This window comes from Lagopus leucura, unplaced genomic scaffold (genome assembly GCF_019238085.1).
Source record: "Lagopus leucura isolate 7727_CA_CO unplaced genomic scaffold, USGS_WTPT01 Super-Scaffold_100001, whole genome shotgun sequence".
Lineage (NCBI taxonomy): Eukaryota > Metazoa > Chordata > Aves > Galliformes > Phasianidae > Lagopus > Lagopus leucura.
In genome coordinates this window covers 13,258,487-13,283,193 of record NW_024962262.1, presented here as the reverse complement: position 1 = coordinate 13,283,193, position 24,707 = coordinate 13,258,487, and the positions used below count along the sequence as shown (strand labels likewise).

The 24,707-nt window shown below is 40.3% G+C and overlaps 1 protein-coding gene across 1 annotated transcript in view; it reads left to right on the top strand.

Moving 5' to 3' along the window:
* GTF2F2 (general transcription factor IIF subunit 2) overlaps positions 1-24,707 on the top strand; it is a 91,070-nt gene that overhangs the window by 53,769 nt on the left and 12,594 nt on the right. Inside the window, exon 8 of the mRNA XM_042868591.1 lies at positions 20,890-20,989. Coding sequence (XP_042724525.1) covers positions 20,890-20,989 — 100 coding nt within the window. The remainder of the gene's footprint in view (positions 1-20,889; positions 20,990-24,707) is intronic.

Genomic DNA, 24,707 nt, shown 5'->3' with positions numbered 1-24,707 from the left:
AAATTAAACATCAGTAATTAGTGGTGTGTTCCAATCTGTACACAGGCAGCTGTATGACTGGTGATGTGTAAATATTACAGAAAGGGACATGAGTAATGAAAACAAGGAAGTGCCTAATTATGCATGAAGTAATTTGGAGTTGCATAGATTATGGATAGATCAATTTCAGAAACTAATGGGTGAAGTTACAAGTGTCCTATACATCATCCAGAGAAGATGAAGAGAATTTATAACTGTATTTGTCCAAGCCTTGCATATGCAATCATTTTAATCTAAGAACAAACACAGGGTTTGAGCCTGGGCTTTAGGAGGCCTGGTGAATGCAAAGTATATGTAGTAGAAATATCCAAAAATTGATAAAAAGCATGAGCACAAATTCTTATTAAGTTCAGAAAGACAAGTACCTCTTATAGAGGTAAGGAAAAATCTCATTATGTGTGATCAGCTTGGATGTCTACATGGGCCTTTGGATATGTTTGTGTGTCTATATAAAAAAGTGACTCAAAAATTTAAAAGGCAAAGATTAAATTTGAATTGACTGCTCAGTTGTGACATACTGCACCAATTAAGTGCTTATTACAGGGCTTTAGGGCCAGAACTTTGAACCCTGTGAAATCAAGGAGGAAGACTTCCATCGATGGCGGCAGGTGTTTTGTCCAACCCTTTCATACTACCCTTTTTAGGGTAGGTCGTGGTTGGACTCGATGATCTTCAAGGTCTTTTCCAACCTGAGTGATTGTGTGCTTCTATGATGTTGAAGTCAGATGCCTTAGCTGTCATTTGCGGTCATACCTTGCTGTTTTCTCCCTGCTCTGCTCTATGTAAGGAAAGAGAATACTGTTACTGTAGTGTTTGTTGTTGTTTTCCCCTAGCAAAATGCAAAGTTGGGACCGTCCATTTTGTAACACTGCCTGCAGAATGACTGAGCATTGCTTTGTCATCCAAATGCTTCTCAGAGAGTCTGGCTTTTCACACTGGATCAACAGGTCGTTTCATTAATCACCTTGAACACAAGCAAGTGCTCAGGACTCTATTGCTCTCTGCTAAGAGAAATCAGTAGTTTTCATTCAAAGAATAGACATCTTTCCTACCTTCAGAATATTTCCTAAGTTAAAGAAAAAAAATCAAAGGTTGAAGGTTTGTAATGATGGAGAGATATTTCCAGTTCATGACAGTATTAGTTAATAAGGGAAAGAAAAGCCAGATTTAGGTGAGTTTAGCTATACAAAATCCAGCTGACAAGAGAATCCTTGTGTTCAGGATAGCTTCTGGCAGCTATAGATAGCAGCCTTTTGGAAACAACGTGTTCAAAGTTAATGACTCAAAGCAACAGCTAGTAGCCAATCCCCAAGGAAAATGAAGCTGTGTGGTTTTTTTTTTAAATAAACCAGATAGAAATATTTGATTCCAGCAGCATTTGTTATTCCTCACTAAATTGCCTCGAGGATGCTGTAGTTTGATTTCTGAATGGAGATTAAAGGGCAATCACAGCTTCACTGTCTGTACCTACAAACGGATGTGTTTCTCCTAAGAATCCCTTGCATTCAGAGTTCTGTCTGATGTCCCTAACCTGCTGTGTGAGGTACAGAAAATAAATATCTTACAATTGCTGCCTGTTGGCCTTCTTTCTCTATTAGTTGATTATCTTTTTTCATCCATACTGTTCCATTACTCCTTTTAGAACAAATTAGACTCTTTTATTTACATAGTAATGTTTTTTTTGTCTACTTGGGGGAAAACAAACAAACAAACAAACAAACAAACAAACCTTTTTACAAAAACAATTTTTTGCAACACTTTTGTCTATGTTTCCATTCTTCTTCACTTAGCTTCTGGCTTTAGGAGATTGCTGATCTGAAGATACGAAGTGTCTGTACAGGTACATAAGGTTGTTTGCTTGTGATATTGATCAGGTCACGAGCATGTTACTTTATCCTCTATAAATCCAGTATCTCTGAAACTGTTGTGATTTGGGCTTTGTTGCTGTTGTTTTCCTTTCTCAGTCATTTCAGTTCTTTTCTGTTGTGCCAGAGTGTAAATAGCAAACGTCATGGACATCCATCTTGAGCAGTAATTTAATTCCTCTGGAGTTTCATTGGCCAGCAAGAAAAAAGATTTCACTTTTCCATTCTTCTTCTTCTTTTTGGGTTAACTGTGTACCCTGCATGTTATTACAAAGTGGTTTATGTACCCACTCCAGGGCACAGCCAAGTGGGGCTTGTTAACTCTCTATCCTATGCCTGTATTCAAGGGCCGTGAAAAGCATTACATTTTAGATGATTGATTTTATGCTGTGTTTTAAAGTGGGGAAATAGTTGTCTGAAGAATCTGTCCAAACCAGATTGAAAGAGTGAAACGATGGTGGCACAATCATTTCCCAGCTTCAAGCAAAACTATATTAAATCTTTCTTCTTTTTTTCTTTTTCTTTTCCATATGTGTCGCTGAGAATTCTTCTTCCCTCCAATAGTCCAAATTCAAAAGCTTTCCTTTTGAAATGATACTTTTTCAACTTGTAAAGTCTTCCAGTAAATTTTTTGTTTATCTTTTAGAATTATTTCCAGTCACAGGATAGAAGCAACACATGACTTTTTATCCCTGTATTGAAACCCATGCTTCTGTTGAGATAATTCTGAGAAGATAATTAAATCTACTACACGGTTGGAATGACATTATAAGCCTTTTTTTTCTAGTGCAGTGTAACTGTTTATGACATTTGGTTACTAGCCCAGTAATTAACATTTCTCAGGACTGTCACTTCAAGTGAGTAAGAAGAAATCACTTTGCCTATTTCCTCTTTGTCAACTGTCAGTTTTATTTAGCTGGAATGAACATGTAGCACATCCAAATTGTCATCTGTTTCTTATGGACCTGCATGGAGCTGTGCTGGAGTTACAGAGGACAGACCACACGTCTGCTTGCTTCTGGTATGACCTGGAGGGCAGTCTTCACACTGCTGAGTCTCTTTCAGTTTTCCTGCTAAATCCAGCATGTTTTATGCTTGTCTTCTGACACAGAAGCATAATAGATTATATCAGATGCATACAACATGTTTTTATAAATCATAGGATATCCCAAGTTGGAAGGGATCCATAAAGATTGCTGAGTCCAACTCCTAAATCTAAGAACATCTCCATTGCCACAACATGAGCAGTTAACAATTGAGTGGCTTAGAGACAGCCATGGAGCTGGCCAAGTGCCTGCTGACTCTTCTGCAACACATTCTTTGAGTCCCCAGCAGTTTCTAACTCCGTGATTGCTGTGTTGTCCAAGCATTTAACAGTCCTCAATACACTTACCTTTCAGGATTTAATGCTTTTCATAGAATAATTAAGGTTGGAAAAGACCTCCAAGAATCATCTAGTCCAACCACCAACCCATCACCACCATGCCCACTATGTCTCCAAGTGTCACATCTTCTCAATTCTTGAATGCCTTCAGGGATGGTGACTCCATCACCTCTCTGAGCAGCCTGTGCCAGTGCTTCATCACTCTTTCTGAGAGGAAATATTTCCTGATATCCAACCCAAACCTCCTCTGATGCAACTTGGGGCCATTACTTCTCATCCTAGCACTGTTACGTGGGAGAAGAGGCCAACCCCCACCTCATCACAACCTCCTTTCAGGCAGTTGTAGAGAGCAATGAGGTCTCCTCTAACCCTCCTCTTTTCTAGACTAAACAGTTTCTTACAAAGAAGAGAAAATTGCTGTTTTTGAGGAAATACTGTCACATTAGTTGCAGCTTCTACTGGCCTATCATCATCACTAGAGAGAATGCATAGAGTCATAGTGTTGAAATCTCTCATTGGCCTCTCAGGTGTTTAAATCACATTTAATTTTGCACAGCCAGCCTGGTAGGTGAGCATCTCGCCATACATCAGTCTGGTTTCTGCAGCAGGTATTTCTGAACTCATTCTAGTCTCCTGTCTGTGGAGCTCTGGGCTCTGGTGTACAGTGCAGCTCCAGTGGCTACACCACTGGGACATCACACTGAACCCTGAGAGGCACCAGGCTGGAACCTAACCTGCTTTTTGTCATTTTTGTCACCACAGCAAGCTATGGACATAGCACTTGTGAAATAACAAGAGTTGCATTAATTGCAGTCAGCAGCTGCTGAGGATACTGGGAAAGCATATTTTGTTTTGGGAACATCATGTTTGGGTTTCCAAAACAAAATTTTGAAGGATTTCTGTTCCATGAAAACTTGAAATGTTGGCTTACCTCCCGATTCTAGATTTTTTTTCTTGAAAACACAAAAATCGTGTAATAAAAATTCAGATTTCCAGACCGCTCCACTTCTGTTGGGAGATTATTTCCCTTTTGTTTCTACATGGTAACAGCAAGAAACTTGGTTACATCTATGCTTTTAAACAGCTGTAGTTATCTCATGACTGCAGTGACTGGTAGTATCCCTGGAGGCATTCAAGGCCAGGCTGGATGTGGCTCTGGGCAGCCTGCTCTGGTGGTTGGCAACCCTGCACATAGCAGGGGGGTTGAAACTGGATGATCATTGTGGTCCTTTTCAACCCAGGCCATTCACTGATATGATATGACATGACATGACATGACATGATATGATATGATATGATATGATATGACATGATATATCCCAGTGTGCTTCTTCAGTTTTCTTTTGCCTAATTTCCTTTCATTACTTCATAGCACAGCCTTGAGATAACCCCACTGTTTTTTTTGTTGTTGTTTACACCCTTGACATTCACAAATAATAATGCTTTTCAGCCTCTCCGTAGCCAAGCTATACCTATTTGTCTTCTGGTGTTTTGATTACAGAGTAAGTAAGCAGCGATGGAAAATACACATTCTCTAATGTATGTTAGTAGAAGCAGATGGTGCAATCTGTTCATCGATGGAGTTCAGTTTCTAAAACTGATTTAAGCTGGTTTGCAGCAAATACCACTCCAGTACAGTCTGTTGTGGAATGTGTGCAAAGGGAGAGGTCCTGTTTCATGTTTGCATTTGATTGCTTCGAGGTAAAGGCATGTTATTTAAATCCACGAGACTGTATTCTTTGTAATTCGGTATTGTCATTTTTCATTATGCTTTTCTGTTTAAGGCTGTGGGCTGCCAGTCCCTTTTGCAAACGTTGTTTTCTTGTAGTCATTAATAAAATTTGCACACGAGGAAAAATGATGGCAAATTATTTTCTTAATTTGTGGAGTGACGAGGAATTTCAAATTAATTATAACAGCGCTTCACAGAAGGTGGCATATTTCCTGTTGTTTAAAAAAAATATAAAATACAAGTTTCCTCTTTCCTTCAGAATGAAGAATTTTCCGAAGTTGTTCCAAAGACATAAAAGCTGTTTGTGTTCTGTGTCTGCTCTGCCAAGTGCAGAAAAGAATACAGCGTATGGCGTTGTCTCCTTCAGCTCAGATAGATCTCGGAGCGTCTAAAGCAGGAACTGTTTAGTCAGGAACGATAAACTCCTGAGGCTCTGTGTAGATGAATAAACCGACTAACAGGGGCAGCTTTCCTCTCCCCATTTACTACAGCACAAAATGTTTGCAGCTTTGGATACAGATGTTGCAAGCTATAAAGATGAGAAAGCACTAGGTAATTTACATTCCATTTCCTTCTGCACTGAAGGATGTGCCTCTCCTGTGAAGAAAGATTGAGGGAACTGGGCTTGTTTGACTTGGAGAAGGTTCTGGGGAGACCTCATTGTGGCCTTCCAGTACCTGAAGGGAGCATATAAACAGGAGGGGAATGGCTGTTCATGAGAGTGGATAGTGATAAGACAAGGAGGAATGGCTTTAAACTGAGACAGGAGAGGTTTAGCTTAGATATTAGGAGGAAGTTTTTCACACAGAGGGTGGTGAAGCACTGGAACAGGTTGCCCAAGGAGGCTGTGGATGCCCCATCCCTGAAGGCATTCAAGGCCAGACTGGATGTGGCTCTGGGCAGCCTGGTCTGCTGGTTGGTGACCCTGCACATAGCAGGGGGTTGAAACTGGATGAGCATTGTGGTCCTTTTCACAGAATCACAGAATCACAGATTTGTAGGGGTTGGAAGGGACCTCCAGAGATCATCGAGTCCAACCCCCCTGCCAAAGCAGGTTCCCTACAGCAGGTCGCACAGGTAGGCATCCAGGCAGGTCTTGAACATCTCCAGAGAAGGAGACTCCACCACCTCCCTGGGCAGCCTGTTCCAGTGCTCCGTCACCTCACTGTAAAGAAGTTCTTGCACACATTTGTGTGGAACTTCCTATGCTGCAGTTTCCAGCCGTTTCCCCTTGTCCTGTCTCCACTCACCACTGAAAAGAGTCCGGCCTCGCCATTTAGCCCAGGCCATTCTATGATTCTGTGTCAGAATCGTCCAGATCGTATGTAGTTAATTAAATTAAAGGATGCAGTGGAGTAAAGCAACGACTCCAAAAATAGTACAGAAGTACCATGATACAGAAGTGTCCATTTGGAAGAAACTTGTTAGGATTTTTAGACTGTTCTCTGTCTTTTGAGAATTAGATGATTGTTACAACTGTTACTTTCCTTGAAGCGATTCTGTTTTCCAGTTCTTGCCTCCAGAGCATTGTTAGCTGCTCTGGACTTAGGGCTGGAATTCAAAATTTCATCTCCCACACAATATAAACTCTGCCCACCAGCTCCAAAGCTGTTAAACATCACAACTTGCACAGAAGGTGATTTGTTTCCCTGTTAAGTTTTGTGGTTGTTTTTGTTTTTGTTTTTGTTTTTATAAATCCAGTGCTTAATTTGTGGAGGATGTACATAGGTATTTTCCTAGGATCATAGAATGTCCCTGGTTGGAAGGGACCCATAAGGATCAACACTCAAAAATCCAACCATATGCCTGGGAGTGTTGCGTTGTCCAAAAGCTTCTTGACCACTGGCTGTGACCACTGCCCTGGGGAGGCTGTTCCATGCCCATCACCCTCTCAGTGATGGTACTGTGTGAAAAGAAAGGAATGTCATAGAAGTGTGAGTTGAGGAAATAAAACCTGACATTTTGTAAAATGGTAAGTATGTGTGATAGACAGTGATTGTTCCTAAAAATATATAATATATGCCACCGATAAGTGTGGGAATGCCGTGTGATTCACATCATTTTGAGCTGACCTATATTTACTGCTGTGTGTCCTCTGCAGACGATGGTATGCGCATTACTTAGTACAGAAGACTCTCTACATTAGTGTTAAACCATTAAAAAAATTACAATTTTTGTTCTCAGTATATCTAATCCCAAGATACTTCTTATAAAGTTAAAAGAGTTATTAATGTTTCTGTGATTTGCCCAGAGAAGCTGTGGGTGCCCCATCCTTGAGGGCAATCAAGGCCAGGTTGGATGAGGCCCTGGGCAGCCTGAGCAGATGGGTGGCAGCCCTGCCCACAGCAGGGGTTGGAGGTGGGTGAGCTTTAAGATCCCTTCCAACCCAAGCTGTTCTATGATAATGCTGTTCTACACTGGTGTTTGATGTGAATGCATTCTGAATTGAAAGTTGTATTTTTATTGTATATGTCTGTATTTTGAACTGTAGCCATAGGTGTAATTAAGAAAGGCTATGCAGAGCACACTTTGTATTTTATATATTGTGATCCTGAAGCTTTCAAGGCTTTTTTTTGTTTTTTTCTGTGGATGACTTGCTCAACTAAATTACACATGCACAGAGTCTGCTTTCACACAGATCTTATGGACAAACCCAATTATACTGCTTCTTATTAGGGAAGCTAGTTAACATTTGTGCTTCAGCTGTTTACTGGTTTTGAAATTTGTCATGCCAGATGAATCTGTAATCAGATCTGTTGTTTTTTTATTTAATAACAGAATAGGTACAGCTTCACAAAGCTTGGGTGAGTTTCAGTGCGTTCACAATAACACTTTTCAGTAGACACTAATTAAGACATGAATACTCATGTAGCAGAGCTCAGAAGTGCAGGGTTCTAGGTTTGTTTCTTAACAAACAAGCTCTGTAGGGAGTGTTCTGACATTAATGTACTGAGCTGCCAAACTTATGTTATGGATTTTTTGCTTGCTTGTTATAAAGTTACACCTTTAACCTTTAAAATTGAATCTCATGCTTTTGGACTCAGTTACCTCAAAACTTAGCCATTTCTTCTTTTAGTCATGGGTGTTTTTTAAAAACAAAGTATTGGAAAGTTTTTTTAAAACAACTTTAGTTGTGGCAGAAATTGGAGCTGTGACTTGATCCAGAGCTTGCGTGTCTTGAAGGTATTTTCAACATACTGAGAGCTTGTATCAGGGTTCAGAAACGATACACATGTGCCTGTGACAGGCACTGTAAGCTTCAGAGATGATGCACAGAAGCCAAAGGCCCTGAAGCACAAATCTTATATGGAATGGCTGAGGGATCTGGGATTGTTCAGTCTGAAGAAGAGGAGGCTCAGGGGAGACTTCATCTCTGTCTGCAACTGCATGAAAAGAGGCTGTGACAAGATGGGGGTTGGTCTCTGCTCCCAGGTAACAGCAGTTGAACAAGAGGTGATGGCCTTAAGTTGTGTGAGGGAAGGTTTGGTCTGGATATTAGGAAAAAATTCTTTTGAGAGTGGTGAGGCATTGGAAGAGGCTGCCCAGGCAGGTGGTGGAATCACCATCCTTGGAGATATTCAGGAGCCATGTAGATGTGGCACTTGGGGATATGGTTGCTGGGCATGGTGGTGTATGGGAGCTGCTGAGTCATGGCCTGAACCTCTGATTAATCACCTGAGGTGAGCTTTGAGTCAGCCAGAGGAGCACAGCTGAAGGCAATTCACCTGTGCTGCCGGAAGGGGTGGAGCCAGGCTCCACCCCTCCTGGACCTACTTAAGAGCTGGCTACCAGAGGGGAAGGATCTCTTCTGGAGATCCCCTCTTTTGGTATTTTCTGGTGAGCTCAACCCAAGGGTAAGCTCTTCCACTTATTCTCTCTTGTGATCCTTGTTTGCTTTACCTTACTCTCTTGATTATATTGCAATTATAACATCTTGATATCTATTGATTATACTCAATTATATTGTGATTATAACATCTTGGTTATACAGGTGGTAATGGGCTAATGGTTGGACTAGGTGATCTTAGAGGTCTCAATGATTCTGTGATTCAAAGAAGGCTATTTTTAAAGAAAATGGAACAAGTGTTTGGTTTGTGCTGCGGGATTTCACAGAAAAGACCCGGAGGAAGGTAAGGCTGAATGTAAAGCCGTCCTTCACCTACCTCAGCTTCTCTCTCCCCTTGCCTCCTCCCAGCCACTAAGCAGTTCAACAGCTCCTACCCCTCCCTATTCCTGGGCTCCATCCACACTGCTGGTTTTTGTCTCTGGCTTTGCTGTGTCCCCTTGCTCTGCTTGTAGAAGCACAGTCCTTCCTGATGGTGTAGCAGCAGTTTTCAGTGGAGGTGGTTGGGTGGGCAAAGCCATGGGAAGAAAGGGAAGCACTGGTCTTGCCAAACAGAGGGAAGTAAAATGTAATTAAGATATTTGAACAAAGAGAGCGCAGCAGCAGAGTACTGTGCAGTTGGCAAAGGAATTAGAGTTGGCTGAAAGAATGATGATCAAATTTAAGAAAAAAATCTGTCTCTTGCTTTATCTGATGCATCCTTCAGTCTGCTGTTTGACTTGCTCTGCTTCATTTCTTTGTTGGTGACTTAACAGCAGAAGCTGGTAAGGTGTTCCCATTAGAGACGATAAGCAAAGCTGCTTTTTCACGTGGGCTAAGGAGAAAGATAGGTTTTTCTCCCTTAGTGTGTTGTTTATACTGGATGATTCCTTAGGGCTGCTGAGGCTGTGCATCTTTTTCTTTTAACCTAATGCTGATTTTGCTTGTATTTAAGCATGCTTTCAAAGTTCAGGTAGCAATAATCTGTTTCTCTTTGCTTGCTGGGAAGTGTTAAGTGGATTAATTCAACAGCTTAGTGTGAGCTATGTGAGAGCAGATAAGGTATGCAAGCTCACCTTTTCAGCTACCAACAGCAGTGTGTAGTCTGACATGACAACACATATCCAAGTGCAGTGCTTTCTTGGAGCAGTTTCATTTCAGTGTCCCTTGCAAAAGCCCCTTGCTGGTTGTTTCCAAGACTATTTTAACAGAAAGGAGGTGGACGTCCACAAAAAGATGACCTGCTGCCTGGCATTTTAGGTCTGATGGAAAAAAAAACTTAAGAAATTGAAGCAGTGAGGTTTTCTAGGGACGTAGTCCAAATGTTTCCCAGCTTGCCGCAAACTGTTAAATTGTTTACAGTAAATTTTAACTGGAAGCTCTCTAGTCGAGCCAGATGCTGTGGCTGTTTGCAGAGCTACTGAGGGAGTGATGAGGTATCTGTGAGTGGAGCTTTAGAGGTGGAACTGCCTGCTTGGAGGCAGAGTGCTGGCATCCGTAACTCCCTAAAGGCTGAGTGAAGGGGAGCCTTTTTCCAGTTGTCACTGCAAGAGAAGAGGTAGCAGAGATGCTGTAGTTTTTTTTCTTTTCCTTTGGGAACTTGTAACCGTCTGCCTCTTTCCTTATAACTTGTCTTTAGCTACATGAGCAGCTTCATCAAAAGAACTTCAGAGCAAATTAAATAAGCTTGTACATCATCTGCCTGTTTACCAGTAATTCAAAACCTAGACCTTTGGAGAATTTGGTAAAGATGTGGCTTTTCTGTCTAAAAGATGCCTTCATAAAGTTCTTTTTTGTTGCTCATAGTAAAATGTCACAGTGGTTGTGGATCTGCAGACACTGGGTTGAGGTAACTGTGGTAGCAGCTAAGCACCCCACAAGCGTGCACCGCTGGTAGTATGGAAGAAGAGGAAAGGTAGAGGTAAAAGCCAGAAAAAAAATGTGTCCAAAGAAGGGCACTGAAGCTTAAGAGTGGTCTGGAGCACAAGTCTTATGAGGAATGGCAGAGGGAATTGGGATTGTTTAGTCTGGAGGAGACTTGTGAGGACGTTATTGCTCTCTTATAACTACCTGAAAGGAGGTTTAGGCGAGGTGGGTATTGGGCTCTTCTGCGTAACTAGTGATAGGATGAGAGGTAATGGCCTTAAGTTGCACCAGGGGAGGTTCAGGTTGGATATTAGGAAAAACAACTTCTCAGAGGGGAGACTGGTCAGGCACTGGCACAAGCTGCCCAGGCAGGCGGCGGAGTCACCATCCCTGGAGGTGTTGAATGTGGCACTGAGGGATGTGGTCAGTGGGCATGGTGGGATGGGCTGTTGGTTGGACTAGGTGATCCTAGAGGCCTTTTCCAACCTTCATGATTCTGTTATTCTTTGAAAACGTATGGGGTAAGGTAAGACATGCTTAATAAGCAGGGGAAAAGTGAAAGAAGTGATACAAAAGTGATCATTAACCACCTGCCACTGCTTGACTGATGCCTTGCCAGTTTCTGAGCAAAAGATGGTTAACTTCCCTAAGCCCCCTCTTGTCCCTTTTTTATTGCTGAGCATGACATTGTATGAACTGGAATGTCTCTTTGGTTACTTTGGCTCATCTGCCATATTTTGTCCTTTCCCTTGTGCACCAAGGGGTGAGAAACAGGGGTAGTCTGGGTGCTGTGCAAAGGTGCTGTGCAAACACTGTTCAGCAGTAGCTAAAATACGGCTGTGTTACCAGCATTATTTAGATCATAGATCTGAAACAGTACCATAAAAGCTGCTATGAAATAATTTAACTCTATCTCAGCATGCTGAAAAGAAACGTGTAGCTTTTTGTTGACAGGATTCTCAAGTCCTTGTTTTTTATTACCATTTTTCTCAAAGCAGCAACAAATGAGAACAGATTTGGTTTGGCAGGAAAATCTTTCATTTTAGAAATAGCTAGTAGTTAAGAATTTAAAATCTGTCTTCTGAAAGCCAAATCCAGATCATGTCTAACAAAGACACTTCATTTTTTTATGAAGAGGTTTGGGAACTGAGCAAAATGGGTACAGGAAAGGAAGCTGCGTGTCTGCAAATGGAAGTGGGAAAGGAGGCTGTATCTTTACAAACATAATAAAAAGCCAAAGCATATTGTGATACTTAGGTGTGTTTTGTTTTGTTTTTAAGCTGTGACAGGATGTTTTTCTGTAAAAGATGTAGCATGGCAAAATTAACATTAGAAGCTTGAAGTATCTCTGGATACTCCTTAGTCAGTTATATGCTGGAGAAAAAAATTTAATGATCATTTAGGGATTATAATAGTCATTTCTGTCTTTAAAATGTATAAATACCTGAAGGTAACTTGATTTTTATAGATCTGTTTTGTCTAGGTTTTTACATTAGGAAGTCAGATCTTGTCTTTCCTCTTATCTCCTCAGGCATCCAGTTCTAATGTTGGAACTAATTGGTTTATGGTATCAAGAAAACTATTCATGTTGAAGTTTTTCCTAAGCAAGAAATTATTTATAGCTTCAAATTCCAAGTATAGGCACATGCTTTCAAACAGGACAGTTTATTCATGTTGGTGGGAGAGTGGGCAGTGCAGGCTAGTGAGGATGGACCAGAATTGTAGGACCGGCTATGCCAGAGGAAGACCCCTCAGGTTACCTTTCCTGGGCTTCTTAGGGATGTCAGAAAGGAGAGGGGAGATTTTGGGTTTTTGGTTCACAGCACTCTGATGGAAAGGCTGACAGCAGGGAGGGGAAGGGAGGGGGAGGGAAGTGGAGATTTGGGGTGATTAAAAATGAGTTCTGCCCTACCTTTCTCCTTCTGCAGGTGGGCAGCTGGCCTGCATGGGAAGTGCTTGGTAGTGCAACTCAGCTGGTGGCCATTTAGACATGGCAAAGAGCAGGCACTGATACTTGCAGGTCCCAGCTCTCTTCTTTTTCATTTCCATTGAAGAAGAGAGGAAATAGCCACTCAAACTGCAGGCTTTCCTATAAGCAGTTGCTGTAACTGAATGCTCACTCTCCCCAGTAGTCTGGACTGGGCTACAGTGCTCTGCCAAGGTCTTTGTCTGGAAGTCCTTCAAATTTGGGTAAGCTTAGAACTCCAAACTGCATAATTTTCAGAAGGGTGTATATGGTGGAGTATTGTGCAGTTAGGAATGGCGCTTTTAATCCTTTCACCCAGTCTGAATGTAGTCAGCAGTGCTTCGTATACTTTACTGCTCATTTGATGGATTGGGTTTGTTGGCTTTGTTGATGGCTTAGGATAAATGGTTTTAGGAAGAGGCAGGAATTGCCAACATCTGGCTCTGCAGCAAGAAAAAGCCTTCAACCAACAATAGGGAGGATAAAATTATTCCCTGTGCTCATCTTGATTTGTAATACTTTTTTTTTTTTTTGCATATATTTAAGATCATTTGTGCATTTTCAGGAAGTCTGACCCTTTCCCAAAATGATGCAGCCATTTATTTTCTTTTCCAAATTACCTTTTACGTTGTGTAGCACAGAAGAGGAAGAAGTTGTACTGTATAGTTGTCTCCTAAAGGATCGTTTTTAGTAGCAACAATGAAATATATGTACACAGTTATGTATGTAGTTAAAATTGTATATAATTCTTTCTGAGGGAATTCAGAAATAGCTAATGTCCCAGATCTCACCTTCACTCTGATTTCTCCTGGCATGTTACCTGATCTCTTCTTCCCTGTGTTCCTTGTCACCCTGCCAGTTTTCTTCCACATCTCAAGTCGGTGGTGAAGGTTGCCTGCATGCATTGGACTGTACAAAAAGTGCTCTCACATTTTCTTTCTGCCTAGTTTTAGACCTGTTTGTTGCTGGAAAAAGCCACGCATGTAACTTTCCAAATACAGAAATGCTCTGCGGTCTGCAGTTTTATTTCTTTAAAAACTGAGATGAGCTGCAAACAGATTTGTAGACATGTAAGAACCAATAAGGAAGGTTTTGTTTCCCTTATGGACACTGAATGATTGACTATGATGATTGAAGTATGGAGAGGACTGTGAAACATTGACATTTACAGAAATTGCAGATCTGCAGACTTCTCTGTGCTTTCAGCAGAGGTGAGTTGTAATAAGCAAGTGTTCATTTCTTTGCAGTAAGTACGACGGGCTGCAACAGGCAGCCCTGCTGAGGCATGGTGTGCCTGACAGCTGTGGAAGGAGCTTTTTACCTGTGCTGGCTTGAACCAAGCCTCCAGGGTGGGCAGGGGGTATGCAGAGTGTTCCACAGAGCTGAGTGATCCATGTGAGGGCATGTGGAAGGAGAAGGCATCTGGAAAGTGTCCTTCTTATCCCAGAGTAAGTAAAGAGAAGAAGAAGGAAAAAAAAAACAAAACAGCTGGTGCCCCTTATAACCTTTGTTAACAGTCACATTGCATAAGACATTCCTCTGGGCTAAAAAGGATGGCACATTTACACCATGTCCACAGTATGGACCAGCAACCACCAGGGCCAAACGTCGTCAGCATCCTCCAGAAGAGTCTGTTAGACACGTGTGAGCTTGAACAAAAATATCCATGACGTCAAGCAGACCGTGTAATTTTCTTCACACTGATTCCATTAGAGCATCATTTAAAGTGGCTAATGTTAAGCATCTAATGCTAAAGGAAAGATATTCAATTGTATCACTCCTAAAATGCTGAAGTCTGTCTTACTTTGTCTTTGCGTCACTTACTGTCACAACCTTGGCCCAAAAGGATTTAAATACTTTGTGATACTAAACTCAGAGAGAAAAATGAGAGTTTATTCATCAGTTATTCCCATCTTGTCAAACAAAAAATCACATAATGATGTTGGTGGTTGGACTGGATGATCTTGAAGGTCTTTTCCGTGGTGATTCTGTAATAAGAAATTGTTACTTATTGCTGAATTGTTCATATCGTCTCGTATTCTGTACTGAGGAACTGAGAGTCTTCATTTATGGCTGTGATGCTTGTCTCGGTATTAGGCCTGAAAATACTTTCAAATGATTCATTGCTCAACCTTCAGCATACATAGTTGAAGATATCAACTTCAGAAAAGCCTAATAGGTTTCCGAAACGTAAAATAATTGAGGTACTTTTCTTGAATTGCCAAGATTTCAGGACTTAAAAGCAATTACAAATCATATACTATACTAATAATCTGAAGTATTTTCTTCATGAAGGCTGAGAAATGTACTTTGTAATGCCATTTCTATTCAGAATTTGTCCTTGTCCTTACGAGCAGGGTTGGGCTTACTGTATATGGACTTGGTGTGCGCTAGGGTAACATTCAATGTCTGAAAGAGAACAGTCAATGGTTCTACATGTCAGTGGCATGTTGCTAATTCTTATGTTTCAGACTATATGACAGGTAGCTTTGGGTCGTTGACAGGCTGTCATCTCTCTGATTAGTTAATGTGTGTTTTTACAAATGAAGTCGTTCTGCTGTGGTTGGGCAGCGCCATGGGATTGTTACAGTGGGATGTGACCCACAGGGTGATGAGTTCCTGTGATCTTCATGGAATCTTCATGGAACTATAAAACCTTAAGAAAATGGTGAAGGGTCTGGAGGGCAAGACTTACAAGGAACGGTTGAGATTTCTTGGTGTGCTGAGCCCAGAGCAGAGGAGCTGAGGGGCGGCTCAATGGCAGCTGCAGCTCCTCACAGGGAGCGGAGGGCAGCGCTGATCTCTGCTGTGTGTGACAGCAGCAGGGCCTGAGGGAATGGCATGGAGCTGTGACAGGGGAGGGCAGCTGGGGGCTGGGGACAGGGTCTGCACCAGAGGGCGGTGGGCATGGAACAGCCTGCCCAGGGCTGTGGGCACAGCACGAGCTGCTGGAGTTCAAGGAGCATCTACACAACACTCTCAGACACAGGGTCTGATTTTTGGGTGCTGTTGTTTGTAGTTGGGAGTTGGACTCGTGATCCCTTCCAATTTGTGATGTTCTATGATTCGATGAGATGTTTCAGCATCTCTTAGGAATACCCGTCTCTTGCCTTTCATCAACTCAGTTGTTGTGTAATTAATGCTTCTACTTGAAAGAAGTCAGAAAAGGCACTGCCTAAACCTAAACAAAGTATGGTTCAAATAAATGCAGACAAGTAGGCGGGAACCCATTTTGTTACATATATTATTTAATTTCTTAGCTTGATTTGGATATGATTTTCTAGGACATCCCTGTACTTAGCAAAAAACAAAAAAACTATAACCAATGCAAGCTGGGGAAGGAAGGGATAGAGCCCAGCCCTGCTGAAAAAGACCTGAGGGTACTGGTGGACATGAGCCAGCAAGGTGCCCTCACAAACCAGAAAGCCTGGGCTGCATCCAAAGCAGTGTGGCCAGTAGGGCAAGGGAGGTGATCCTGCCCCTCTGCTCTGTGCTGTGAGGCCTCACCTGGAGTACTGCGTCCAGATGTGGAGTCCTCGGCACAGACTTCATAGAGCATATCCTGAGAGGGACACAAAAATGATCCAAGGGATGAAACACCTCTCCTACAAGGACGGGCTGAAAGAGCTGGGGCTGTTCAGCATGGACAGGGGAAGTGTCCAGGGAGACTTGAGAGGGACCTTTCAAGTGCTTGAAAGGAAGCTACAGGAAAGAAAGGTACAGGCTCTTTATCAGGGTCTGTTGTGATAGAGCAAGGGGAAGTGGTTTCAAGCTTAAATAGAGTAGATTTAGGTTAGATATAAGGAAAAAGTCTTTTACAGTGGGGGTGGTGAGGCACTAGAACAGGTTGCCCGCAGTTGTGGTTGATGCCCCATTCCTGGGGACATTCAAGACAAGACTGGATCAGGCCCTGGTAACGTGATGTAGCTGTGCATGTCCCTGTTCATTGCAGGGGAGCTGGACTAGATGGGCTTTAGAGGTTCCTTCCAACTCTATGGTTTCTATGATTCTATCAAAAGGCAAAGAAGAAAACTTCGTTGCCATTTTCATGTATTAAAAAAAATAAAAAAGGTGCACAGTTGTGCAGAGCCAGAGCTGTGTTTCTCACCTGTCCAAAGCTTTGAGCAGTGGTCATGCATTTCTGAAGTTCATCTGTCAGATGAGGTTGCAGAGGGAGATGCAGATCAACCTTGAGCAACCTCTCTTTTTGGACAGCAGTGGTATTGGCTCCTGCCTTGCTAGAACCCTGTGTAAATAAAATCAAGCATGAAAACTTTTTGAAACTGTTCTGTCTCAGCCTTACAATAATTTCTTTAGAAATGTCAAGAGCTGAAGCTCAATCAACACTTCTGATTAATACCTGCTTCTAATCTCTGAAACATTTGTTTTGTGGCGGAAGATTAATCAGAGGAAATCTATTCTAAAGGTTTATTTTAAGGTTTACCTTTGTTTTATTTTCTTGTTGCTGAGAGATCCATGAATTTAAAAGCCAGTGAGCATCTCATTCAAATATACATATTGCCTTCATCTGTCTCCCCTTATGAGTCTGCTGCATGTTGACAAGTCCTATACAGTTATTTCCAACCTGCTTGAATATTTTCTCCCTTATTCAACTCTAGTCACAATGACAAATCAGAGTTGCAGCATAAAATGTATTTTACTGGGAAATAACCGTGGTGAATTTGATGCCATGCTGGTTACATGCTGTATTTCAGGGCAGAAGAGCTATATTTGATCCTTGGGGGTAGAAGAGAAAACTACAGTGTGCAAGCTGGTGGCTGATCTGTCATTAATTTACTGGCAGTTTTGGAAAAAAAAAAAAAAATCTGCATTCTCTTTATTTTTTTTTACTCCAGGTATCAGCATGAGTGTTTGCTATTTCAACAGAAGCCATGTGGAAAGTTGAAATCTTTGGATAAGGCTTTTAACTGTCACGCACATGCAAATTGTAATAAAGAGTACTAGGTAAAAAGCCACTGACTGCTCTCTTAAATCAAGGTCACCAGTGACTCAGAATGCCTATTGATTTTTTTTTTTTTTAATTATTCTTACTGACAGTTTCAATTAAAATTCAGCAGATCCACTCTGAGAACAGCCAGTCTAAAATGTGTTGTAATATTTTTCATTTAATACTGCTTTTTAATTTCTTTTTAGGAAATGAGCACTTTAAAGTGGTATCTCTAACATGAAAACTTCAGTCTAAAAGATGAATATAATGTCTAATTCACAGCCTTTGTTACAAATTTGTAGTGTGTAATTATTAGAATACATAAATATATGTTTCATTAATTTTTTTTCAATCAACAGCTAGACAAATTAGAGAAGTCGAATGTATTTACCCAGACATACTACTTTATGAATATGGGAAAATGATGGCAGGATTTTGAACCTCTTCCGCCCTCCTCCACCATCATGGCCCCATTATGCTTTCACTGTAAATAGTGTCTTTATGAACAAATTACCTTGATAAAGTGATTGCAGGGTATTTGTTTTAACCTTGCTATGCACTAAGCAAATTTCAGTGCTTCAGTACATGAACAGTTTGGTAATTTGGGACCGTGTAGAGCCTGGAAATCTGGCAGAAGAAGGGCAATCATAGACTGTCATTCTGCAGGAGATTCTGAACACTTCAGAAAAGGAGTGAGAAGGGCAGCCATTAGGGAGAAGTGCAGGATGCATGCATTGAATAAATACATATTAATAAAAAGGTTTGCCTCATGAGTCACTGTGCTTCCCATTTAAATTTCCATACGGATGTGTTGCAACTGCTGTGTTTGCTTGCGTTAAAAAGCAGTGCTGGGGGTGTCATGTATTTGTACTTCTCACTACAGCACTTGATCAGCTAGGAACAGGAAGAAAAGTCAGCACTGTACCGTTAGGCAGTGTTCTATAGATGAGATCTATAGGTTATAATTTGCAAACCACTGGCCCAAGTAGAAGAGATTTTGAAGTACAACACTGATATGTCTGAAATTTCCATCTGAGACACAAACGTTTGTAGCTGAAACATTTGTTAGTTGGTACATGTAGAATCATAGAATGGCCTGGGTTGAAAAGGACAACAGTGATCATCCAGTTTCAACCCCCTGCTATGTGCAGGGTCACCAACCAGCAGACCAGGCTGCCCAGAGCCACATCCAGCCTGGCCTTGAACGCCTCCAGGGATGGGGCATCCACAGCCTCCTTGGGCAACCTGTTCCAGTGCGTCAGCACCCTCTGAGTGAAAAACTTTCTCCTAATATCTCACCTGAACCTCCCCTGTCTCAGTTTAAAACCATTCCCCCTTATTCTATCAATGCCCACCCTCATAAACAACCATTCCCCCTCTTGTTTATACGCTCCCTTCAAGTACTGGAAGGCCATGATGAGGTCTCCCCGGACCCTTGTAGATCTTTCAGAACTTTTCTGTCATTTCACAAACTCAGATTTCCATTTTTACATTGTAGGATTTCAGCCTGTTTCCTAAGCATGCAGAATGTTTTTGTTTGCTTTGTGTATTGCGTTCTGGGGAGCTGCACATGTTATGTGTAACTCCACTGCCATCAGTCTTTGGAAGTCTCTGAGAAATGCAGTAGTTGTACACATACGGTTTTCTATTCTTCTAAAAATCAGCAGTTGGCAAGTTAAAATAAAAACACAGAAATGAATACTATGCCTAGCAAATAGTTTGGAGTGGAAAATGTCAAGAAAGAAATTGCTGGAATTCTCCTGTGCAAAGAGAAGGAGAGCAAAGATTAATTTATGGAAGCTGCACTGAAATTTGTGATGAAATTTCCTGTGCTGTAATTTTAAAATGCCAGAACTGCAGGAGCCCTTTAGCATTCAGCTGTATGAAGTTCATCACAGGTTCTAGGCTAAAGAGTTATCAATTATTTTCATGCTTAAATATCTAATTTATGAAGAATTTAGAGGGGGGTTGATGCTACCATTATAAAGCATTTTCTTCCGAGAAAATGTGTTCAAGCCATATTTGCAGTATTCTGTTATGTAATTACAGAAGGGCTGATATTCTTTGGCTGTTTTCCTGAAGTAAGAACAAAGAATAAAGCCACACTACATAGCCAAGATTATATTAAAAAATAAAAATGAGGAGAAGATTTGTAGAAAATATAGGCGTTTAGCTTTCCTGTAGTGTCTGTTCCTCTTTGTGGAAGTTAAATGTTTAGGAGACCTTTGGTAATGAGATCACTAAAATCTTTAAAATTGTTTAATTAGATTGGCCAGAAGACAAGCTCCTGTGATAAAAACTTGTACCTTTATGAGCTAGAATGGTGGTAAAAAATGTTAACCACTCATTTAACTTCGGATTGATTTACTTTCAAGCTAAGAAGAAGACACGCTTCATTTGGACAGAAGGCATCAATGTACCTTCTGATTTAGAAATCTAGAATACAAGGCACTGTATTGTACTTAAGGATAATAAAACTATAGAACAAATGACATGTTTGCAAAAATTCAAAAGGAAACAGGCAGATACATATCTACATACATATGGGACAAAACTACACAGTTCAGCAGTACCAGCTATATATGAAGGAAGATTGATTTTATTTCCTATTTACTGTACCTAGAGATGAACTTAACAAAGTATGTTAAACCTCTGCACTTTTCTAATCTTTCCCAAACTATACTCAAGGTCACCATTTGTCAGCAGTTTCTTTGAGACATGATTGTGCATTGGTTTGAACCTGTGTGGATTTCTTTGTCTTCGTGTCTTTAAAAGTACACTTCAAATGGTTATTTGTGCTTTGATGCTCTATTGTGGCAAAAGAAATCTTCATTTTTACATTAAAATATCTAAGAGAAGGTCATTTTCACTGTTGTCTGAGTATTGATAGAAATAAATTAAAAGCTTTTCCAGCCCTCAGTTAAGTAAGCTGGGAAATTTGACATTCATTTCCATTGATTTTGATCATTTTTAAAAGCAAGGGCTTTTATTACACGTGTCAGACTTTTGAAGTCTCTGTTCAGACAGAACTTTTAGTATCATCCCTTCACAGTTGCTTGGTTTTCAGTACTTCAGTATCTTCAGTAACATCTAATGTCCTTGCTTTCCTCAAGCAAAAAGAGCAGGAAAAGGTTCAAAAGAGTGAATTATTTGTTTGCAGCTCACCTCTGATAAGAGATGGTTCATACTTGCAGATTTTTATAATTCATTTTGCTTGTGTGCTTGTGCAAAGTTTTTATTAATTCTATTTTTCTTTTCTTTTAAAGATTTCAGATAGAGGAATCTTCTAAACCTGTAAGGTTATCACAGCAACTGGACAAAGCAGTAACCACCAATTATAAACCTGTGGCTAATCATCAATATAATGTAAGTAGCTTTGAATACTTTCACTTTTTCTCCTAAGCAGGCTCCAGGCTCCACAATTGCAGTGCTGCTGTCATCACTCCAGTCTTTCTGTAGCCCTGTTGCTCACAGTAGGACACAGTGTTTGGAGATCTTCCACGTTATGTTGTTTCTCCCAAGGTTTTTCTTCTGGGAATCTTCCTTCTGCCTCAAGAGCCACATCACCTTTGGGGTTAAGGTCTGCCCATTCTTACCTTCTCATGTTACCTGCTAGAAGGCAAACTGCCTTTACCCAAACCTTCTCTAATGTCTTGATTGTGTTCTTCCTCTAGTCTTTTTTTGAAATATAAAGTTTGGGGATAAAAAGCAATTCTGCCTTAGTGCAATAAAACGCTCCTTTGAGACAAATAAAATACCACATGGAGGTGGGTAAAAAAGACATGAAATGAATCTTTATTTTCTAGTCCTTTGCTGGAACTGAGTAGGGAAGAATAACAGCTGGTAATTTTTCACAGTTTCATACCTTCATAGTACGTGTTATTTGCATCATTAGCTTTGTCAATATTACACCCACGCTGCTGTTCCAGATCAGTTGATGTACATACAAACTATAATGTCCTTTTCCTTAAAGATCCTCTTTGAGTAATTTGTATGTATGCATATATAATCACTGTTACTGTTGAATGTGAGGAATGTTAAGTCATGCTAAAAGTGAGTCAGTGTGTTAGTCACTTAAACTTTTACACTTTTTATTAAGATTTTATTTACATAAAACAAATGACAATATGCTGGCTGATATTTAAGCATTATTCTGAAATGTCTATTTCTACAGAACCCAAAATAATCATTTCTCTTCCTCATGGGACTGTTCTGTAGTAGTTACTGTTGAAAGTCTGATCTATAGATAGATGATCGTAGCAGTATAGCTATTTCAGTTAGGGGAATGACATTTAATCAAAATAGTCACACTGTTATATCCTGCTATGTAATTGCAATTTCATATGAGTATAGTCTTGTGTAAGGTTTGAGCAATATAACCAGGATTTCACAAGGCCTCTTAAAAAAGTTGTGGTTTTCTTGTGTACTAATTGTAACTCAGTCATCTTCTTGGGAGTTTATGAGGAATGAATGAACACCTACTGAAATAAGAAAGGATAAAGCTTCCTGAAGGGAGGAGTGATAGAATACTGTGGGACGTAGATATGACTGCTCCTAAATGAACATACAGATGGAAGGAAGAGGGAGAAAAATTACCCGTAGAGGGGAAATAGTGACAGCTTGTTTGACTACCAGTTCTGTCTTTAGTAAGTGATTGCTTTTTGTGCAAATTAAATACATCTACCTTTTCCCTAGAAGAATTTGCTATTCCATTAGAATATATGCCATGATTACAGCTTAGCTTTTCTTCTCTGAGGAAGGGACCTTCATTTTCTCTGTATCTACAAGTGGTGCTTATGTCTACACGGTTGCAATATTAATGTTCTTGCAGCTGCTGGAATCTTTCTGTGACTTAATTATTGTTCGCACTACAGCAGAAAAGTTCTCTAGGCCCTGCTGGGTCATCCCTCCATCACTTTCAGATCACTTCTTTCAGCAAAAACTGGATAATATGTCAGTCATTATACATGCAACAGACATAATTATTTTAAATATAGTTAGTGTAAAATAGAGCATTTATGACCTTGCAAGAACAAAATAATTGATTTTATCCTTTTGCTGTTCTGAAGTACGGAGTCATTTTTTAAACACAAAGTGAGAAGAGTTTTCTTTGAGAACTCCCTGTTCACCTTTTCTCTTACTTTGGAGGTTGGTATTCGTATTCCAAGAGATAGAAAAGCTTTCTGAGTCTTTTTTCCCAGCTTAGCAATAGATACTGTGGATTTACTTTGCATGTAGGTATGGATAAATGTTGATAGCTAGCTAGGTGTAATTGTTTCCTTTCCAAGGCAGTATTTAGAATAACAAATGACATTTATGTCAGATTCTTGAAAACAGATGCTAAAAACAATGCTTCTTACTTAGTAATCATCAGGAGTAGGTGGAGGAGAATCTTAAAAAGGTAGGATTAAGTCCTTGCTCATATATTCCCAACATTTCCATTCATCTCCATCCTACATAAACAGGCAGAACTGCTTGTAAGCCTTGAACTGGCCCTCAGGGCAACTGCAAAAACTTCCTGGAAACAAAATGACTTCTGCCTCTGGGGTATTTTATTACTTCCCAAGACCATTGTTTCATCTTGTAATTGGTCTTGGTACTGTCGCATGCACTCACATCCATTGAAAGTGATGCATGGAAGAGGCAGTCATGCATGCATGACTGGCAACTCATGGACAGAATAGAGACTTGTGAGAAGACATCAGCAAAATAAGAGTAAATGGGTGAGCAGCAGGGCTTCCAATTACTCATGCATGCATGCAAAAGCACTACTTGAACATGCTGGCCTGTTTTTCACCTCAGTCAGTCTGTGGAATATTTTGTTGACAGTGGTGGCTGTCTGGAGCCACGTAGTGAGCTCATAGATGAATAGACACAGATTTAAGAAGGGAAGCTTTGCATTTGACCAGTTGAGCTCCACTTCTGTATTGCATGGTGTGGTTTCCATTGCTTTGCATAGGACTAAAATCTCTGTTTTTCAGTCAATAGAACAACGCACCGGAATTGTTTTGTTGATTATCAAGCGATTTGTTAGATAAAAAAAGAGTAATAACAGTAAAAAGGATATAAGACCTTTTAAAACATATTTCTAACATCTTCAGATGAAACTTTAAATTTAGTTTTGCTTTATAATGCCTTATCTATCATTTTTACATTGTCTGTCTAACAAAGAGGTGTAATACTTTGCTCTCCTACTAATTATACCTTCAAGAAGGCAATTTTGGCAGCTTTTCAGCAAGTTGAGCAACATACTGTGATGATAAACAAAGAGAAATTGATTCCTGTATGAAGTCTTGCAGGGATAAACTAACAACTTCTACATTTGGCAGCATGTTCTAAAATGATCCGTCCTTGAAATCAAATCATATTTCAATGGTCTTTAAATTTGAAAACTACACAGTTTTAAATAAATCTAATTAGTTTCCAATATACATATATTCTGTCATATGGCTCTCAGAAAGTGTTTTAAGTCTATTTCTTTAAACATCTTGTTAGCAAAGAAAATAGAAGGGGAAAAAATGAAAGAATGCATTGTAACTTGCTATAAACAGTGTATTCACAAGGCGAAAGAAGAAAATGGCAGCTGAAACAATGTGGTTTTCTTTTAAACACGCTTCACAATGTGCTCAGTGTTTCTAAACAACAGTGGTGGCTGTTGCTGAAGCTGGAGGTAATGCTAGAGTGTTGCTAATTAAAACACAGGCAGCTGAGACACTTCTTGCAAATAACTTGTTTTCAGCAAAGGGGGAGTTAGGTCACCAGTTTTGTATGTGAGTAGGTTTTATACATTAATGAATGAAGACTTTTAGAATATTTTCGAATATTCACTTTGTATTTTTATAGGGAAACCAAACACTTCCACTCGGTTTGCTTTGGAGAATCAGGAGGCTGTAAAATAAAAATTCCTACTGGGGAAGAGTTGCTGAGTCACAAAAAATAATGGAGAAAGAGGAATGCTGAGCAGCACAATCTACAGCAAAAACAGATCGCTCAGTTTAAAATACCACTTCATGTTGTTCTATAGGAAGACTTTTGTTCACGTTAGTATTTAATTCCTAGTCACGAAATGACCCTGTCAGAGACC